At 38.1% G+C, this 21,542-nt stretch overlaps 1 protein-coding gene across 1 annotated transcript in view; it reads right to left on the minus strand.

Annotated features, from left to right (window-relative positions):
* The window catches only part of CCDC158 (coiled-coil domain containing 158), a 62,000-nt gene that overhangs the window by 25,341 nt on the left and 15,117 nt on the right, over positions 1 to 21,542 (minus strand). The window contains exons 4-12 of the mRNA XM_053655672.1: positions 19,253 to 19,470; positions 16,402 to 16,511; positions 15,962 to 16,289; positions 15,021 to 15,097; positions 13,829 to 13,939; positions 13,126 to 13,240; positions 6,807 to 6,926; positions 4,839 to 5,036; positions 3,541 to 4,023 (exon numbers count right to left, since the gene is read on the minus strand). Coding sequence (XP_053511647.1) covers positions 3,541 to 4,023; positions 4,839 to 5,036; positions 6,807 to 6,926; positions 13,126 to 13,240; positions 13,829 to 13,939; positions 15,021 to 15,097; positions 15,962 to 16,289; positions 16,402 to 16,511; positions 19,253 to 19,470 — 1,760 coding nt within the window. The remainder of the gene's footprint in view (positions 1 to 3,540; positions 4,024 to 4,838; positions 5,037 to 6,806; positions 6,927 to 13,125; positions 13,241 to 13,828; positions 13,940 to 15,020; positions 15,098 to 15,961; positions 16,290 to 16,401; positions 16,512 to 19,252; positions 19,471 to 21,542) is intronic.

Below are 21,542 nucleotides of genomic sequence, written 5' to 3' on the forward strand. Positions count from 1 at the left end.
CCTTAAATATAATCAGGCATACCTCATCTTTACTGCACTTTGCTTTATTGTGCTTCATAGACATTGTGTTTTTTACAAATTGAAGACAAGACCCTCCATCAGCAAAAAGATTACAACTTGCTTCATTGTGCTTTTTCACTGTGGTGGTCTAGAACCAAACCCATGATATCTCTGTGGTGTGCCTGTAACATTCACTCATGTCCTGCCCACAATCCAATCCCAAGGCAATGCTGTTCATCAGCAAGTTATTTAAAGTCTCCATGTCTCATACCTCTATCTCTATGAGCAATGTCAAATATCAAATGTCTATGATATTTGACAAAGGTGGCAAGAGCATACACAACAGATCAAAGAGTCTCTTCAATAAATGGTAGGAAAACTGGACAGGTACATGCAAAAAAAAAAATGAAACTAGACCACCAATTTACACCATACCAAAAAAAAAGATGGATAAAAGGCTTAAATGTAAGTTGTGAAACCATAAAAATCGTAGAAGAAAACATAGGTAGTAAATTCTCAGATATTCAACATGAAAATATGTTTGCTGTTACATCCCCCAGGGCATGGAAACAAAGGAGAAAATAAATGGGACTACATCTAATTGAAAAGCTTCTGTACAGCTTAAGAAACCATCAGCAAGACAACTAGGGAGCCCACTGTATGGGAGAACATTTTCCCAATGATGCATTTGACAAGGATTCATTCTCCAAAAAAAATACACAAAGAACTAATGCAACTCAATGCCAGGAAGACAAGTAACCCACTTAAGAAATGGGCATAAGGTCTGAATAAATAGTTCTCCAAAGAGGACATACAGAGGGCCTGTAAACATATGAAAAAATGCTCAACATCACTAATTATCAGAGAAATGCAAATTAAAAGCTCAGATATCACCTTACACTTGTCAGAATGGTTACCATCAATAAATCAACAAATAAATGCTGACAAGAATGTGGAGAAAAGGAAACCCCAGTGCACTGTCAGTGGGAATGCAGACTGGTGCAGTCACTGTGAAAAACAATTTGGAGGATCTTTAAAAATTAAAATGGAACTTCCTTCTGACCCAGTAAGTCTACTTCTGGGATACACCCCAAGAATTTCAAAACACCAAACAAAAAATCCATGTACCCCTATGTTTATAGCAGCACTATTTACAATAAAGATTTGGAAACAGCCTAAATGTCCATTAACAGATGAGTGGATAAAAAGCTGTGGCACATTTACTAAATGGAATATTGTATAGCAGTAAAAAATAAGAACCTCTTAACATTTTGCAACAGCATGGATGGACCTGGAGAAAATTATGCTGAGTGAATTAAGCCAGCCAGTAAAAGAAAAATACTATGTGATCTCAATGAGTGGAATCTAATTAACACAACAAACTAATGAACGAAATAGTAACAGAAGTTTAGATACATAAAACAAACTGACAGCTACTGGAAAGGAGGTGGTGGGGACCGGATGAAGAATGGGGAAGGGATTAACCAGAGAACATTTACGCACAACCCATGGACATGGACAACATTATGGGGACTGGCCCAGGTAGGGGAGTGGATTGGGCTGGGTAGAGGGGAAAAAAGGGGAGAAAGTGAGAACAACTGTAACAAACAGCATAAACAATTAAAAATAAAATTTAAAAAAGTCTCCATGTCTCAGTTTTATAATGGGATAATATTGTACCCACATCATAAAATTTCTGTGAAGATTAAACTGATTTAGTTTTTAGAATGTAATACTCAATAGGATTCTTCCATTTGTTTGCACTATTAACAATATCAGAAATCCATCCCTTTTTTTAATAAGAAAGTGGAACAATCATCTTTCTCCTCTAATATGTTTCACAAATCTATTCTAAGGTATTCATTGTAAGGGCTGGCCATTACAATGCCTTTAAAAGTCTTTTTCATGGTGAATTTGGCCATTAAAAATTCTTATAATTAAATAAAAATGTAACACTAGATAATTTTAGCTTTTAATTCAATAAACTTGTATATCTCTATAGGAGAAGTAATAATCTACAGTTGGCCCTATTTTTAGAGTGAGGAAACACAAGCATCTAAAGTTTATGAGAGCTTTGTGGTTATCAGAGGCAAGGGATGGGGGGCAGAATTGAGTAAAAGTGGCCCCAAAGTATACACTTCCAGTTAGAAGAGAAACAAGTACTGGGGATATAATGGACACCATGATAACTATAGTTAATGCTGCTGTACAGTGTATCTGAAAGTTGCTAAGAGAGTAGGTCCTAAAAATTCTCAGCACAAAAAGAAAAACATTGTTTCTTTTTTGTGTATCTATATGAAATGATAAATGTTAACTGAATTGATTTTAATAATCATTGCAATATATGTAAGTCAAGTCATTATGTTGTAGACCTTAAATTTATATAGTGTTATATGTCAATTACATCATGATAACACTGAAAGAAAAAACAATTGTATGTGATTTGTCTCCTTTTAGTTATCAAGGCAGAGATACAGGTGACATAGAGCTTAGGAAATCAAAGCTTTAAAAAAATTCATTCAATAGTTTTAAATTTTGATAACTAGCCCTGGTTGGTGGGGCTCAGTGGATTGAGCGCCGGCCTGAGAGCCAAGGGGTTACCAGTTTGATTCTCACTTAGGGCACGTGACTGGGTTGCAGGCCAGGTCCCCAGTGGAGGACATTCGAGAGGCAACCACACATTGATGTTTCTCTCCTTCTCTTTCTCCCTCCGTTGCCCTCTCTCTATAAACAAATAAATAAATTCTTTAAAAAAATTGATAGCTATGTACTGAGCATGTGCTAGGTGAAAGACACGAAGAAATGGGGCAGGGGTACCGAGATGAAGAGGATGCATACACTGATTGAAGAAGTCTGCAGTCTTACAGGGAAGAGGAGACCTGGCTACTTACACACACACACACACACACACACACACACACACACACAATGCAATATGGAATGTGATCCAGGTTGTAATGGGTACAAATAAAGTGAGGTACAATTTAGATGGATAATAGAATGGAGGAAGGGAGCTAATATTTTCTAAATATCTTCTACAGGCCAGGAACTAAACTTAGTGTTTGATATAAAATTTCTAAGTTAAGCCTTGAAAAACCCAGTAAGATTGTTATGAGTTTCTGTCTTTGTTTCTGGTCTGTTTTACAGTTAAAGGACTGAGATTCAGCGAACAGTCCAGTGTTTTTCAGTTACTGAGTGGTGAGAGACGTGGTTCAAATGTAGGTCTGTCTGAGGAGGGAGAAAATACTTCAAACTGTGGGATCAGGAAAGGCTTCGTGAAGGACCAGTGGATTTTCTGGGTTTTTTTTTTTTACCTTTTATAAGGGTTGTTCTGAACCATTGTTGGTCCACTCCTTCCGGAACCTAATGAAAGTATGGATCTTTTCGCAGACACAAATACTCTCAAATAATTTCAGGGTGTCCAAAGATCATCTTTACAAAACCCCGTCAGTAAATTAGGCTGTTCTGATTTATGAGGAAAATATATTTCAGAAGCTGAAACACACACACACACACACCCCAAAACAAAACTCTACAGACCTTAAATTCCTGTAGTTCCAGTCTCCTGTCATTAATCTCCTTCTCAAGCTGAGCTTTTTCTACTTGCATAGCACCAGCCGTCCGTCCATGCTGGCCTACCAGCTGTGTCATGTTCTCAATCTGCTGTCGCAAAATCTCGATCACCTTGTCCTTTTCGGCCATCTGTAGCTTGAGGGCATCACATTCTGTCTGAACATTTCTCAGGTGATCCCCTTCATTTTTGAGGTGCTGCAGCTCCTGCAATTTCAAGTCCACTCGGGAGCGCAGCTTCGTGATCTCTGCATTGGTGGCCTCGATGGCTCTCTCTTTTTCCTGGAGGGAAGCTGTCAAGTCCGATACAGTCCTCTCCGAGCTCTCCAGGGTCATTTTCTTGGCTGTCAACTCTTCTACTACCTTGCGGAGCATCTCTTTGGTGGATTCGAGCTGAGCCGTCAAAGAGGACACTTTTTCTAGGCTTTCATTCTTTCCCTGAATTGCTGCCATCTGATTGTTAAAGAAAAAAAGAATTTCATGGATTTGGGCAGACAGGTAGAGGCAACCTCAAGAGATATAACAAATTAGCTCAAAAACATAAAAGTGCTCATCAGATAACATCTACTTAGACCAACTCAAATAGTTTTTGCTGTCAGAACTCCATGTAGACAACAGGCTGCCATGGTGACCAAGGTGAGGAGGCCTTATTTAAATAATAGTGCTCCTCCAAACGGCTCCCTCTGGTTTGCTTTCCAATTTGGGAAGCTTTCTCTTTTGCGGGATGCTTTTTATGTCTCTGTGTGGCAGTGAGTGGCAATGGAACCATGTCCTTCCAGTGCTGAAGGGACACTGCTGTGAACAGCGAACCGCACGTTTCCCTGCTGGAGCACTGAAGCCAAGGGCACCCACCCCGTGTAGGATCGGTCTCACTCTGTGCAAGTGAAGTAAAAACGAAGCAAAGAAACAATGCTTAAAAACCTTCGACTGGCTGTTCTTAAGATCTCCCTGGGGTGTGATGCTTTTCTGAAATAAGCAGTTATTAGGGTGTCAATTTCTGGGTGAAAATGCAAAGGCAATCGGGCGGGTTTCATTAGTTAACAATGTACAAAAATGAGAAAAAGCATAACATCTGCAATTTAGTAAGTGGTCAAAAATATTGAAGTATAGGTTTTTATAACTTGCTCATAGAATAAAAGAACTATTTTAGGCCCATAGATGTTTTTTATTTTACTTTTTTTAAACAGCTTTACCAACAAGACATAAAATACATTCCCCTTCCCCACCAGCAAGAGGCCACTTGGGGAAGCCGAACGTGCCCGCCTGACCTGCCGCTCCATCTGGCCCTGACACTCGCTCTTCATGGCCTTGAGGAGGGCCTCCAGGCGCTGCACCTCCATGTTCCTGTCGTCCAGCTCTCGCCGCAGGTGGTCAATGGTGATGCTGTTGCCCGTGTCCCGGTCCCACAGACGCTTATTCTGCTCCTTCTCCAGACTCAGCTCCTTCTCTCTCTTGTGTAGGTCAGCCTGCAACAAGTGAGGGATGTCCTCCCCTTAGTATTAAATTATTAAAACTATGCTCCTTATGTCATCTTTGGAGTTTTTATGTGATTTGGTTCCTTTTTAATGGCTTACGAACACCTCCTAGAAAAGTAAGTTAACATCTTACTTGCTTGTAACTTTTAGCATTTCAAGTAAATCTCAATGGACCTTACCCCAAATAATACATAATGAAAATGAAAATACAGTAGATTTTTAAAGTCATCTATTTTTAGTTTTGAATTTTCTAACAAAGATGCTATGTTTCACATCAGGTGTGCTCCTATTAAAGAAATGCTCAAAAGGATGAAGGAATCGCAGCAGTAGTTTGGTTTACTGATTCAGAAATGCACAGTAGTGTCTGGTACTGAGATTAGAGTAGCAGATGGACTGTGAATTGAATTACCTCCCTCTTCAGTCACTAAAAAAATACATCCTGTAGTGCATATCTACTGTTAGCAGAAACTCAACAGAGTGGAAGAAAGAAAGACTCAAAGATCCTAAAGGACTTATCACCCAAAGAGAAAGATAAGAGAAACCCAAAAACTGGAAATGGTTTTTCATTAAAGACAGTCCTAAGAACTAGCAGAGAGAAATCACTAAGGAGATCACAATGTTTCAAGAAGACCTTGGAACAGTCTGAGATGCAGAGGTTAGGAAGAAGGGACTGGAAAGGGGCATGTGTGGCCTGTTTAGAGCTCTGGGTATATGTAGGCATGAGATTGGATCATGAACAGCCTTGACATGCAGGGAGTCGGACTTTACAGGGAAAGTAATTTTTGAGTCAAAGAGCGACCCAATTACAGCCGTGTTTCAGACGGACGACTATGGTAGCATTTCTAGGCTGGCCTAAGAGGGGAGAAACTGGAGTGAGGAACCCCAGTAAGGAGACATTCATTGGCAAGTTCCAGATGTGATGAGAGGCTTTGGGATGAAGGGGAGAGGGGTGGTACAAATGAAAAGGAGGGGATGGATTTCAGGAAATTTAGACATTTAATCTCCAAGATTTTGAAATTAGATATGAGGACACCAGGAAACACACAGTAGGAGGGAAAGAAGTGAAAAATTATCACCAAGTCTAGAGCTTCGCACACATGGAAGCCAGCTCATCCTTTTTGGTGATGCTCCTCAAGCCCCTTGTCAGCCTATAAAGAATGATGCTACCGGCAAAAAGCACTGTGCCCTAGAATGGGCTTGTCAGGGGGAGAGGAATTTATTCTACTCTACCACTGAGGTATCACACAAAGGGGCACCAAAAAGTTCCTTTTCTAAATGTCTCAACCTCTAACAGAGGTTAGAGGGCAGAGGCTGGCTCATGATGGTCAGAATTGTATTTTCTTTCTTTAAAAAAATTGAACCTAAAATTTTTTTAACCTTTACTCTGATTTTTCTTTTTTCTTCTGTGTTCTTTATTTCTTAAATTTTCTATATACATAACTTGTATATGTTTTAAATGTCATTTTGATTTGAAATGAACACTCAACCTTACTTCAAATTATGGGAATATAGTACCTAGTTCAAAGGCTATGGCTTTTTGAAGATTAGCTTCACCTCACTTTTAAGCAGTATCAGTTCTAATTAAGAGAAAAAAGCAGGTAAAGTATAGACTATTATATTTTATATCCAAAACCTGAATAATGTCTAGGACATTCTACTATGTATATATGTACAAAATACAAATGAAACCAGTTTTGTGAAATGTTTTCGTAAAAAACTGCCCAGAATTAATGTCATTCATATTTTAAAATACAATCTTACCAACAGCTTTTGCAGTTGATCGTCCAAATTTCCAGATTCCTGACTGAACTGGTCACGCTCTGTCCGTGCTTCCGTGAGCTCCGAGTTGGCGAGAACTAACTGCTTCTCCAGCTCTTCTATCTAAAAGGGAGGCACAAGTCAAACAGTCTATGTCGTGGGTAATGTAAAATAAATAGTCTTTGAAAACAAATATTATTTGGGGGCAAAAATAAAACTTTATTGTGATATGTTTTGCAAAGTTTTCTAAACTTAAGATCGATCTATGGAGAACTTAGCCAAACGAAATATTCAAGATTTAGCTTCTGTGAGTATGTGTTCTATAGTTTGGAATTTACGGAAGCCTGAAGCGGCATAAATGCATTCTGCAGAGCCTGCACAAATGAAATGCATTATACCTAGAACTATTTCGATTCAGAATAACAGGAGTTCCATAATAAAAGGTTTTGAATATAAAAGAATGAATGGCAACACATTTTTAGTTACTATCATTATTTTATAGTGACTTTATGTTGAACAGGTGACTTTGTATATTATATACATATATTAACATATTTACATACACATATTCCATTCCTCATTTTCTTTATAAAATGGGACAAGCATCAGCTTTAAAGGGTTGTTATAGATGCATTTTTCCCTCGCAGACAGGGCAGTCTGAGCCATGCATTTCTCTGCACCTTTCTGACCTGCCAGAAGGCCCATCGCGGTAGGTGCAGTGTAGGCTCAGAGGTTAAGATCTCAGAGGAGGGAGATTTGGTTTAGATTTCAGCTGAGCCACAGAAATTCACTATCTAGGTACTGAGATATCAAACTATGAGAACATGTTGCTACTTAGTGTTATGTATTGTTACCCAATCTTTAATGTGATACCTATACTATTTCATCATCTGCTTTCCAATAATATGACATCTTTCATGTGTGCACTAATACTACATATTCCTTCTTACTTCTAAATCTACCCAACTGGCTTCCAAAATTTCTGTCAAAAATAAAACTTACTGATTGGTTTGGATGATGAGCTATGTTTAAATCTTCTTATAGAATGCATGAACAAGACTAACTTTTTCTTAATGACTCTTTTTACTGAGTCTAGGCTTATTTAAGATCTTCATTTATTAATTCCACAAATGCTTATTAATCATATTATATACACACATAATGCAACTATGTCTTTGATAAATAAGTATGAATAGAAAAAAGTTGTATATATCTCTATCTATATATACACCTAATATTTAAAAAATACTAATACAGGACCATCAAATAGTTTCACATTTACCTAGAGAGTAGTATCATAGCCTTCAGGGGTTGGAATATAAATTTTAACATTTCCATTAGATATATTTTAAAACTGACTTTGTTTTGACTTTGATTGCTTGCTACATATAAAAATGCATTTCACAAGAACTAGCTACACATAAAACATCAGGTTACTGACAGCAATGTGTCCACAGGCTCTAACAGTCCCACACAGTACTGTCGTCCATGTGCTCCTTCGGGGCACAGAGAGAAAAAAGCCCCACAGCTCAACTTCTGAAGTACAAATGGCTTCCTAAGGAAAATGCATGAAGCATACCATTTTAATATAATCTCTTTGGTTCTGTTATTACTGGGAAAGACTAAGCCAGCACTTAGTAATGACATCAAGAACACTTAGGGGAAAACCACCGACTTTTACTTTGGGTAGAGAAAGGTGATTGGAAAGCCAATCTGATCAGGCTAAGAGGCAAACATCTTTTTTAAAAATTTTCATTTATTTATCTTTAGAGGGGAAGAGAAGGAGAGAGGGAGAGAAATATCAGTGTATGGTTGCCTCTCATGTGTGGGATCCCTGATGGGAACTGGCCTGCAACCCAGGCATGTGCACTGACTGGGAATCGAACCACGATCCTTTGATTCACAGGCCCACGCTCAATCCGCTGAGCTACACCAGTCAGGGCCGAGGCAAACATCTTAAGTTCTGATCTAGGTTGTATCATACAACCTTGTTGAGTCTTGATTTTTTCATCTATAATGTGAAAAGATACTCGATGATTGTTCAAATGCCTTTCAATTATACTTCTAAGTACTTTTTTAAACAGGAGAAGAGCAGTATTGATAAAGCTGAAATTCTGTATTTTCTACCTGTCTTTGGAAATAAAATATAATCAAAGAAACCATATTTTGAGCTATAAATTTTATAAGAACACTTGCAATTTGAAAAGGTACTCATATGACTAAAACATTATCCTCTCTTAGCTAGCCTGGCATCAAACCATTTCTATCACTGAGCAAATATTTGTATAAATGCCTTAAAAACTTAAATTAAGACTTGCTATTTATGTTTTCATTTTTAAAAACATTCTAGATGACCATTTGATAAAATCAAACTTGATGGTAAGATCTCTGAGACCAAATGTTTAAAAAGGCAAAATGCAAAGAGTCCAGCCCCATCCTCCCATCTAAGTGTGAGTGGCAGGGGTCCCTCCAGACCCTGCAGGAACATTCGTTTGGTAGTTGTCAGTACTGACTCAGCTGCTATAGCTCTGCTTTTACCTTTCACTTTTAGAGTAAAAGTATTTGTATCAATCAATCAATCAATCAATCAATCAGAAAGATAAATGGAGAGTGAAAGGGAAAACCATTGAAGTAGCAGCTGAGCTGATACAAGCAGCTGTAAAAAACACTATAAAGAAAAGCCTTTTAAAATGTCCATAATAGATACTGACATCCAAGATGTACCAAAGGTTTTCTTATTTCTTTTCTTTTCTTTAAATAGCAGCATGGGTTTTCCCTTTCACCACCTATGAATCTTTTTGTTTTGGATCACCAGACAAATAAGTACTGAGATCTCATTCTGATCTTATAGTAATTTTAGAGACATTACCAATCACACCAAATTGGATCTTTTGTTTTCTGTGCTCAAAAAGACACAGAAACGGGATAGTAAGGGACGCTGCAGACCAGCACCAGGTGCGTTGGCAGAGCTGTGCACAGAGGTTCGCACAGATTCTTCCTGCACAGTATGTAGCTCCAGCCAGTGCTACTAAATCTTCGCTGTTTGAATATGAAATTCAGCCCCAAATTGTCTCAAGGTAGGTAAAATCAACTAATAATAAGGATCATGAGATATTTTTGTTGTCAAAAAGCGAAAGTTAAGAGTAAAGCCAAATCTACAGAGCCAATAGTGACAGCTTCTACTGGTCCAAATTCGTAAAGGGGAATTCTGGAGGTTCTCCTAAAATGGAAAGAGAAGAATAGAAAGAAGCATTACAGTAAGACATTTGTGTGAGCTACAAAAGCTGTACCTAAAATTTTCTTCAAAACACAACTTCAACTTTTATTAAACACTTTTGTGAATCTGAAAGAAACACTGCCCTCCTAAATGTTTTCTCATAATTAATCCATGCTAGTTAGAAAAGTTTTGTTCAGACCTGTCATGTCATCAATTTTTTTAAATAATAAACACTTTTTTCCTGAACAAATATGGCCTCAGGGAAAAGTACTAATACTGCCTCTCATAAAGCATGTTGGTAAGTAATATCGACACCCCTAAGTTTCTTTTCTGACAAATCTTTCAATCACAGATTTTATGTGTTATTTTCTTTGATGCTTTTTTCTTTATTGTTACTAATACAGTATATACCAACATGTGCACCGAAGCAGTGGAAAACAAAATTAATTTTAAAGTTTTAATAGGTTTTGGAATGTGAAGTCAAGGTCCATGAAAATAGAAGAATCTGCATTTTTAAAGATTCTATATTCAAGTCACTACAACAAAAACAGTTTATAGCAATAGAATTTTTCATGAATCCAGATGCCTTTCTATTGCTAAATTGCTCGATCTGCCTCGCTCAGTTATGCCATGTATTAATGCCTTTCAGGCCAGAATACATTCCAACCTCAGTGAACACAGCAGCATGATCATCTCTCAGTGCTTCCTGACTAAAGGGAGTTACTGTATTGTGAGATCCTAACTACCCATCAGTTAGGTGCCAACTCAATTAGGTTCAATAGGCTATATTATAAATCTCAGTGATCTGAATTAAAATTAATTAGATATGCCCCCCTTATTTCTATTAAATGTTGACTGTTTAAGGTGCACTGTTTACATTAGAGCAAAACAAGATAATAATTCTAATATTATATTTGTATCTAGGTGACCTCAAACAACTCATTCAGAAAGTTTGCAGTCATTCGTCTGGATGCTTATGCTTCTGTAATGCCAGAGATGCTTGTAAAAACTCAAAAACTATTTCTGTATTATTTAGGTGTATATTTCAGTTTTTGCTCAAATTTGGAGCACCATGGCCAATTTGGAGTTCATCAGCACAATGCTATAATATCAGACCATATGCAAATTAGCAAACAATGGGTGATAGCTTATGAAGGGATAATTTCTCCAAGAAACATTACAATGGAAAGCTATAGCAACCTCAAATCATATAAGAGAAACAGATTAGTTTTTTATACTTCATGACTTTTCAGAGAGTTCCATTTGCCAATAAACAATGAATATTTAATCTTTTTCAAGATGATTTTATTGTGATGAATACCAGTCACTGTACTGGATAATAACACAACTATCCTACTTCCTGTCTGGCTGTCAGACTGTCAGCACTTCATTCTGCCACCCTGCCAACCTCCTCGAGATCTGAGCAATAAAGCATGCTTCCACCCCACGCTGTGCTGAAATCAGGACCATCCTGCTGGCTGAGATTAAGACCTTTTATGTAGGTTTGGTCTGCTCAGAATGGGGTAGACATTCCTGCTATCAATCTTCAAGGGAAAAGCTCATCCTGAGAGAAGAAACTAGAACACAAAAAGCAGGCATAAGAGAGGCAGAAAAGAACAAGGGTTTCTCTCGGGGCTTTTGTTTCTTGGGTTTAACCTTAAGCAGTCTAAGTATCCTTAAGGCTGCTGGTAGGTGGCAGGGGCTGAAATGACTTTGACACAAGAATTTAGGTGAAGAGCAAAACGAAGCGATTCCGTAGAGCAGTGTTATTCTCAGTGGAACCCACCGGTGAATCAGTAAATTAATTTAGGGAGCATCAAATCAGCATCTGAAGAGAATGGAAGAGAGCCAGCAGCATATGTAAGGAGGCAGATGTTGTTTTGTGAAATTGCTTCAGCTGAGTGTACTAGATCGTAAGTTCAACTACATTTCTTACTGTGGGTAGTGATCAAAATATGTGAAAGCCACGGCTGTAGAGGATCCACATCTCATAACCGAAATTATATAGTTTCATGTTACTCTTTATTGTTGAGACTTTAATAAAGGCATGGCCAAATTTTCCATTCTTATTTTAGCTGTACCAGAGGGACTTAAGGTCAAGATCTCATATTACACACTTGAACCAGAGAACCTAGGAGAAACAGCGCCTCCCTGTGGCCAGCGATAATTAAATGCGCTCAAAAGAGGTCAGACGGTGGAATATTCAGTCAGTGCTACAATACTAAGTTGCCTTTTCCCATAAGGAGCTTTTTTTCTTGTACTGTTATCCTGTGGAATTGGGTAATTTTATAAAGGAAAGCTGGCATTTTCCTTATATTCTATTCCTCCCCGCCAATAAGCTAGGGTGTGAGAAATTGGCTAAAAGTGATGGTTAGAACTGTAGGTTCTCCTAAGTAGGATGATTATGTATGAAATTTATCTTCCGATCTGGGACACTTTGCAGATAAAGGTGGAATTCACAGGGGACTGGGATAGCAAGTGTAAATTCCCACAGGCAAAAAGAATACAAGCTCCTCTGAATGGTAGCCCTTTGCTTGTTTTGTAGGGTCTCTACAGTTTTACAAATGCTTGAAACTAACAAAAGCCTAAGATCTGGAAAAATGGTTGGTAATGATAATGAATATTTCTTCTGAGCTAAGTAATGTGAGAGAAAACAGAATATAAACTATTAATGAGCATCCGGTTTTAAAAGCAATTGTGTGATGAGACACGAAGATTCAGCTTCCTAATTCAGTTTTCCAGCAGCACAGTGGTGAATAAGCAGGGGTTGAAGTAAGAGAGCAGGCAGCCCCTAAGGTACTGAGTGGTGGGAGGACAGCGGCCGGTGCTGCGGTATTTGCTAAAGCTTGTCAAAGTTATTAAAAGGACCTTATTCTTTATTTTTTAGAAACTTACTTAAAAGTAGGCAGGAACTTTTTTTTTCCTAAGAATGAATTAATGTGAGCAAACAATTTAAATAAAAATTATTTGGCATCCATCTTATACATTACTTTTACCTTGAAATGATTACTTTGATTCCTCATTTTCAAATAAACTAATAAAAACCTCATGATTGAGTCCGTGTATAACAGTCTCTGGAAGCATAGCAACAAAATCTAAACTCACCTTGTCTTCATACATCCTTTTGGCTTCCCTTAATTCAGAACGTAGCTGAGAAACAGTAGATTCCAGTTCACTGAGTTGGCGCATGTACATTGAATTTTGGTTTCTTGCTTGCTCTCTAGGAAGGGTTTAAAGGGGGAATAAAATAAAACAGCAAACTAAGAATAAGTGTGACTCCTAGTGTGCTCTAGCTTTTAGATACTCCCACTAGTTGTTTTATATGGCACTATTAGGCCAATCATCTTTTATTTTCCAAAACTGCTTCTTAAAAGTTCAAAAATGTGAACTGTTAAAGCTATGCAATGTGTATGTGGGAGTTCCTTACACTATTTACTTTTATGTATGTTTGAAAACATCCATAAAGAGGTTTCAACACACAAAAATCACACTATAAAATTATTTATATACATATATACATGATTTATATACATATTTAGACAATGTATATGTGTTTGTTTTATCCTGTCAGTTGAACAATATTTAAAACATTCAATCTGAAAAGGTCCGAATACTTACAATAACACTTCTGATATGGTCATATAATAGTATCTGCATGTTAAGTAATCTTTCTATTCATTTGAATGTTAGGAAAGTTTTACTCTCTTGTGAAATCAATTATTAAGCAATTTTAAAAAGATCTTAAAACAGAAGATAAAAACCAAATGAAGGTGAAAGACTACCAATGCCAACCACCGGACACACGTACTGAATGATGTCCAGCTGACTCTGGACGCTGTTGGCTTGGCTTCGAGCACTGCTAGCTTTCTCCGTAAGTCCTGCTACTTCAACTTCATGTTCATTTATCAACTGCTCAATCCTATTTAAAAAAATGTGGTGATTGTTATTTGACTAAAGATTTAGCCTATACATTATTTTAAAAATTAATGATTTTCAATATTAAAATTTAGTTTTAGCTTTGAATATGCTGCTTTTTTAAATGACAAGTGTCAAAGTTAGGTACAGAGTTCTCTGTCTAAATCCTTTGGGGACCAGCTAGGTTTTGGAATTCATGGTTTTAAAAAAATTTACAATGCTAATAAGTTATAGGTACTATATATTATATGACATCCCCAGGGAGATTTAGGGAAGTGTCCAAAAGCCAAACATATTAATAAGGCAACAAAAGGTTTTAAAGTATTCACTAAATCACAAAGACTATAAAAAGCTTTGAATCAGTACAGGTCAGGTTTTGCCAACAAATGAGTGACAAAGGCTTTCTCCCTGACCAAACTTCAGTCAGGCTCCTCTGAGTTGCCTTCTCAGCGAGGCCTTGCCCTTGGTGCCTCACCCCTCCCATTCCTCCATCCCCTTAATAAGTCTGCGCTTAGTAAGAATCTTGCTAAGTCAGTTTAGTGAGAATCCTCTTACCCTTCATGTATCCTCTTGGTAATTTTCCATCCAATGATCCCCTCACCCTGCATCTGGCTATGAATCCTGGCTTGTCTGTGTACTAGGAGTTGAGCCTGAGCTCTCTAATGCACAGGTGGCAAACACAAACCCGTAGGCCTCCACCTTGTTTTATATGGCCCAGCACCTTGTTTCTACCCAGCAGCAGTGCTGAGCTCTCGCTAAACTGTCAAGAAGTAGTTACATTAATATAGTCCTAAAATTACATTCGGCCCTTTGAAGGCAACCGTGAGGCTGATGTGGCCCCTGGTGAAAATGAGTTTGACACCCCTGCTCTAATGCAAACTCCTGTGTCAGTAATTTTGAATAAAATCTTCGCTACTGTTTCACAAGTACCAGACTAATTTTTTTTCTTTTAAGAGTTTGCCACAAACCTATGAAACAAAAAACTTCTGTGTTTCAGAGCTTTTTAGATTTTGGAATTGCTGGGGAGGGACTGGAGACTTGCTGGACAGCATCACTGTGATTTTCGACCTCAGGCAGGCACCTACCTGTCTTGATGCTGTTGAAGAAGTAGTTCTATTTTGTTCTGTGATTCAGATTTCAGTGCTTCAAGCTGACTCTCAACCTGGTTATTAAAAAGATTTAGAAACTTGTTGATTTAGAAACTAGTTAATCAAAGCTCATAAAATTTAGAGATTTTCCAACTCAAAGAATGCTTTAGAAAGATGCAAACAGAAGTAATGCTTCAATTGGATACATTCTAATACTGTATTTTATTAGATCTTTTACTTTGGCTATATTTGATGGGGGACTCAAGACTTAGAAAATTTTAGCTTAAAGTAAAAAGTTATATGTCTAGCAAGTAATGTGTATGTTAAAGCTTTTGTTTTAGAAAGTACAGAAAAGGCCCATCCTGGCTCCTGGGAAAAACGGCTGATCTCCTGGGGAACTGGCTAGAGATTACCACATGGGGACAAGTTGGAGGCATCCGGGCCTTTTGTGTTCCAGGGGAGCAGACGACTACCCACCTTGGGAACAGCTGACTGCTGAGGACAGGAGTATTGCAGCTTCTGAATCTCAAAGCCCTCACCGCACCTTGTTTGTCCTCCCCCACCTCCCTTATAAAAGGTCTGGCCAGAAAAGAGAAGAGAAGATGGTTTGTTATGGTATGAACCCGCCATCTTCTCGTATCGCCGGCCATCTGAATAAAGCGCCCATAAAAGATTCAATCGCTGTCATTGCTTATTGGATTTGGTAGTGATAAGCAGCCCGAACACCGGTGTCTTTTCTGGTTACATATTCTCATGAAGCTGTACAAGTCAATCAAGCAAATTCCCTTTATTAAGAGAGAACATTGTGGAAGCAACTTCTGTTATTTTAGAGTAAAAAAATGAGAACTTATTTTTAAGAGTTTAAAAACATTATATACCTAATACTATTGTCTTAATAAAATGTAATATAAAATTGAAGTTGTGTTCTCACCACTTACTGGAAATATCCTCCCTTTCAGATATGAAATCTCTGTGTCTAATTCTCTTAGGGTTTTACTAACAGCTGAGCCCATGTTGCGGAAGTGGATAGTAGACACACTGTCGTGTTCATGTATTTTCTTGCCTGAGGTTTGTTCAAAGTCAACTAGGATTGATCGAATTTCCTGAAGCACTCCCTCATGACTAAGCATTATCTTCCTCAGCTGCTCTATCTGCGTATTGCTATCTTTCAGCATGTTTTCCTTCAGGCATCTGGCAGCTTCAAGTTCATGAACTGTATTTTGAAGCTGATTTCTTAAGTCCTCCTGGGACTGACTCTCCCTTCGCCTATGAAATAAGCAAAAGAAAAAAACCAACATTAATAAAACTCATAATCATACAAGTAGTTTTATGCTATGAAGAGTAAAGCTCTAAAATAACCTTGGTCACAGATCCCAACCTGATGTCCGCCATAGCATCTCTCTCCATTTGCATCTCTTGCAGCTTTGTTTGCAAATCGATGACTGACTGCCGTAAGTAAAACTTCTGTTTCTCATGCAATTCATTGCTCTGAAAAATGAAATGCCATGCAAATTAATCTCCATTAAAGGAACACATTTCTTTATAGCTATAATTTCTGAAAACTCTATATTATTAATTTACTTTCATGTGTACTTCCTTCTCCTTTCACCACTGTTCAGGCCTAATTAATCATTTTTCACCTAGACTACTGTAACACCTTTACTAATCTCATTGTCTCAAGCTTGCCCCCTTTCAATCCATTCTCTACACCAAAACACTGTTTCTAAAACAAATCTGACTTCTGGCTCAATACAGAAGGCTCTTCTCCTCTACTGCTGTCTAGACGAAAGGCTTCAGAGAAGGAAATGCCTAAGCTAAGTATTAATAGATAATAAAAATTTGCCAGGTAGACAAGGTAGAGGAGAGGAAATCACCTGGGGAAAAGCATGAGGGCTACAACAGTACAGTACATCCTGGGAAGAGAAAGTACTTTGACATTGCTGGAATAGAGGCTACATATGATGAGCAGGCACAGAGGAGACTAAAATGGACAGGGAGAGGTTAGACCACAAAGGCTTTCATATAAACTGGTAAGTTTGACTTTCAGGCTATAGACTACCGGGACCCAATGTGCAATTGTAAAGCTAACCAAAATCAGCTTGATTCTTCTCAGGTCCACTTGAAGATTTTACAAAAAATGTTCTCTACATGTGTAGAGAATGTTCAGCTATCATGTGTACACATACATCAAAAACTTACCCCCTCCCACTGCTTTGTAAAGAAAAAGCAGGTGTCATGATAGCAGAGCAGCAGGCCTGAACCAATTATTAATTATAATCATCAATGAATATCATTAATTATAATATTTTGTGCAATTCAAGTTTCATTAAAATTAAACCATTAGCACATCAAAAGACAAAAGGAGAAGACAATATATGGAATGAGAAAAATATTTGTACATCATGTATTGAAGGGTTAATATACAAAATATACAAACAACACGTATAACTCACTAGCAGAAAATAAATAGTCCAATTTAAAAATGGGCAAAGTACATTTTTTTCAAAGAATACATACAGATGGTAGATGCATAAAAAGATGCTCATTACTAACCATTAGGGAAAAGCAAATGGAAACCCCAATGAGATATCACCTCCGACCTGTTAAATGCTGTATCATCAAAAAGACAGGCGAGTACAGGTTCCAGGTCAATACTGTGATGCAGAAAGATCCTGACCTCACTCCCTCCCACAAACACACTGAGTTTACAGCTACATATAAAACAATTTCCTCTCTAGGAAAACTTAAAGGCTTGCTGAGTGAAGACTACAAATTGGGCAAACAAGAAGAAAACGACACTGAAGTGGGTAGAAGAGGCTGGGGTACAGCCTCGTCATAAACCTCACTCTCAGCACAGTGTCCCACATTGGAAGGGAACTCAGAACCCAGAGCTTCTCCCTGAGGAATGAAAGGTTCAGCCTCCACATCAGGCAGCCCAACTTTTAAGACATACATTTGAGAGGTAAGTCCCTAAAACATCTGACTTGGAAAAACAATAAGGCTTGAGTCCTGAGACCTCAAGACTGTAGCATCTGAGAAATCTCTAAAGGGGTACTGTGCTCAAACACATGCACCCCAGGGCCCAGCTCAGAGGCAGCCAATCGTGCCCAGACTTAGAATGAAGGAGACTCACCTGCTTATATTAAAGTGTCAGCCTGAGATATAGGCATCTAATTCAACACACATCTAGGAGCCTGCAGGAACCCTTTCCAGGGTGTGAAGAGAAGGAAACCTTTGCACACTGTTGGTGAGAATGTAAATTGGTACAGCCAGTATGGAAGACAGTGTGGAGATTCCTCAAAAAATTAAAAATAGAGCTGCCATTCAATCCAGCAATCCCACTTCCGGCAATATGTACCAAAGAAATAAAAATACAAAATCGAAGAGATCCCTGCATTTGCATGTTCACAGCAGCATTATTTACAAGAGCCCAAACATGGAAACAACCTAAGTGTGCACGACAGATAATAAATAATCAGGCTGTGGTGCACACACAAACAATGGCATATCATTCAGCTCTGAAAAGGAGGGAACCCTGGCATTTGTGACTACATGGAAGAACCCTGAGGGCATTATGCTAAATAAGATAAGTCAGAGAAACAAACACTGTATGACCTCACTTATATGTGGAATGCAAAAAAAGAAACCACAACAACAAACCCAACGTCGGCTTTGTGGTTACCAGAGGCAGGGGACAGGGAGAAAGAATTAGATGAAGGTGGTCAAAAGGTACAAACTTCAGGTTATAAGACAATAAAAACTACAGTTAACACTGCTGTTATACATACGGAACTTATTAAGAGAATAAATCCTAAGAGTTCTCATCACAAGGAAAATATTTTGTTCTTTTTCTTTTGTATCTATATGAGATGATGGATGTTAACTAAAGTTACTGTGGTAATCATTTCATGGTCTATCTAATCAAATCATTATGCTACACACCTTATACAATACTGTAATGTCAATTATATCAGAATAAAACTGGAAAAATATACCATTTAAGTAAGACATTGTGACTAATTATTACCAAAAGAAAATAGATATGTACACTTTTCATCAGCCCAATTTTTAATACTGAAATAGAAGGCACTGGCCTAATTAACAAGACTAACCGATAAATCCATTGTTACGGTTTTCTTCTAGAAAGTTTTAGGTTCTATTCCAAGGCATGGTGGCTCACTGTCTTCCCAAAAGGGCTTAAGGTACAGAGAGAATAGAATGCAACTCACTTCATTTAGTCTTTTCTGCAAATCTTTGACTTGATGTGAATATTCTTCCAAAACACGCTCGATGTGTTCTTTTCCAGGGTAAGGGATGACTTTCTTGTGAGAATCAAGTTCTACTTCATGTTTAGGGGGAAAAGGAATTTGTGTCAACATCCCAGATGAAGATGTGTTTTCAATTATTGTACCACGAATAGATGACACAAAAAAGGGACTTGTAGAACCTAAATATTAAAGAATTAATTAATTAACTTACCGCTAAAATAACTCTGTGGCAAACATTATCCTAGGTGATTCTCTTATTGAATCATGAAGGAGCTCAAGGTCTCAGGAGGCAAAGAGTTGAGGAAAAGTATCTCTGAGAAAGAAGAGCACACCCTAAAAAGGAGGAGCAGATTAGCATGAAGGAGGGAGCTTCACCTGACAGTAATCAAATGATACATGAGTTGAATAAAAGTTGAAGAATCTAAGACTTAATGAGTCCGGAGGACAAGAGAAGATGGGCATTCTGGGCAGTGGGAGCAGCGTAATTATTGATGAGGAGACTTAAAATGGCATGGCTTATTCTGGGTGAAAGGAAAGTAGTGACCAGATATGAGAATGAAAATGTAGGATGGATCATGAAGTTCCTTGTGGTCATGCCAAAGAGTTTGGATTTCGTTTTGAAAGCTCTGAATGTAGGGGATTGCTATAAGTAGGTCTGTGTTTTGAAAAAGCTCTCTGGCTTTGGTATGGAGAATGCATTGATAGGGATAAAACTGAAGGTAGGAGAAGGCTTTCATTGATGCAGACAAGAAACAGCAAGGGTGTGCCCAGAAGCAGAGTCAGTGGTGACAGACACATAGGCATGGATTTGAGAAATCCATGTGGAAAGTAAAAGAGAGGGAGGTGGCAAATATTTCTCTTGGGTTTGGGCTTCAGCAACACCCAAGTAAGGCTCTTTGATTTGCAAATACTGTACATGGACCTGAAGTTCAGGAGAGCATCTTTGCTTTAAGAGAACAGGATTTGGGAATTATCAGAAGAGTTCTAGTGAATCCTTGGAGTCAATGGGATCGTCTGGGGGCAGTCTATGCCAGGAAAAGAGAAGAGGATCCAGAAGAGTACTCTGAGGAAATACCAACATTTAAATGGAAGACAAAAAAGTAAAACCCAGGAAGATTTACGAAAGACCCACAAAGGGTTTAGAGAATTATATTCAAGACACATCACTGGGTTGCACTGAAACAGAGGCAGTGTGAGACAAAGAGACCTTTCCCTAAGCAGGCTGACAAAAGTGCTTAAATGAAAATATGTGGTACTTTTAATGCAAAAGAAAGGATTCAGAGTCACTCAAGAGTCCAGAAGATGGAGTTGAGAACCACAGAGAATTATTCCTAGGCCTCTGTTCTCATCAAGGAGCTGGATTTCAGAATTGCAATAGACAAGTGCGTCATGTTTTCCCCTCTTGGAATAGGATTGTGGGTAGTGGGTATCCTGTGCCTGCCCACCACTGAATGTTGGGTATCCGGGTCTTCAGATTAAGAGGAACTCCATTCAAGGAGCTATATTTGATGAATGAAAATTGAGGAGCTTCATCCATACTTGAATCCCATTTAGATAAAGAGACTCTGGCCTTTGAGCAGGTACTATCATGGGATCAGACTGTTAGGAGCCTTCTTGGAAGAGAGAAAATGTATTCTGCATGTGAGAGAAATGCAAATAATTTGTGACTTAGACACCATAAAGTAATGATGCAGGAAATCATCCTTATTCTAAGGAGATACATGTTCAAGTGTCGAGGCAAAATCATGATGCCTTCAATAACACCAAAATGAAATATAAATTGTAGGTATAGAGATAAACAAATATAACAAAATGTTGACAACTGGTGCATCCAGGTAAAGGTTATGTAAGATATTTGTTGCACTATTTTTTCAATTTTTCTACCATCCTAAAAAAATAAAATGTTGGGGGAAAAGAGTTCACTGGATTTAGCAAGAAGGGAAAATCTAGTCAAGCTGGACAGGGTGATTTCATTGAATACTGGGTTCAAAAGACGTAAGTCAGTAGCTTACAGAGTGAATGGATGATGAAGACAGTAAATACACACTTCTCTTTCAGAAGGCATAGCTATGGGGAAAAGAAGATATAAGTTGAGCAAAAGGTTTTATTTTACTTTATTTTATTTATTTACTTGTTAGTATCCTTAGATTGGCAGAGATTTAGCATGTCTATACTGAGAGACTGAGAGTATCAGAGTGACTGAGGCCAAAGATTTTGCAGCCACATCTCTGAGGATGAGGTGGTGATAGTG

The sequence above is a fragment of the Artibeus jamaicensis genome, unplaced genomic scaffold (genome assembly GCF_021234435.1).
Source record: "Artibeus jamaicensis isolate MK-2021 breed Jamaican fruit bat unplaced genomic scaffold, CSHL_Jam_final scaffold_1031, whole genome shotgun sequence".
Lineage (NCBI taxonomy): Eukaryota > Metazoa > Chordata > Mammalia > Chiroptera > Phyllostomidae > Artibeus > Artibeus jamaicensis.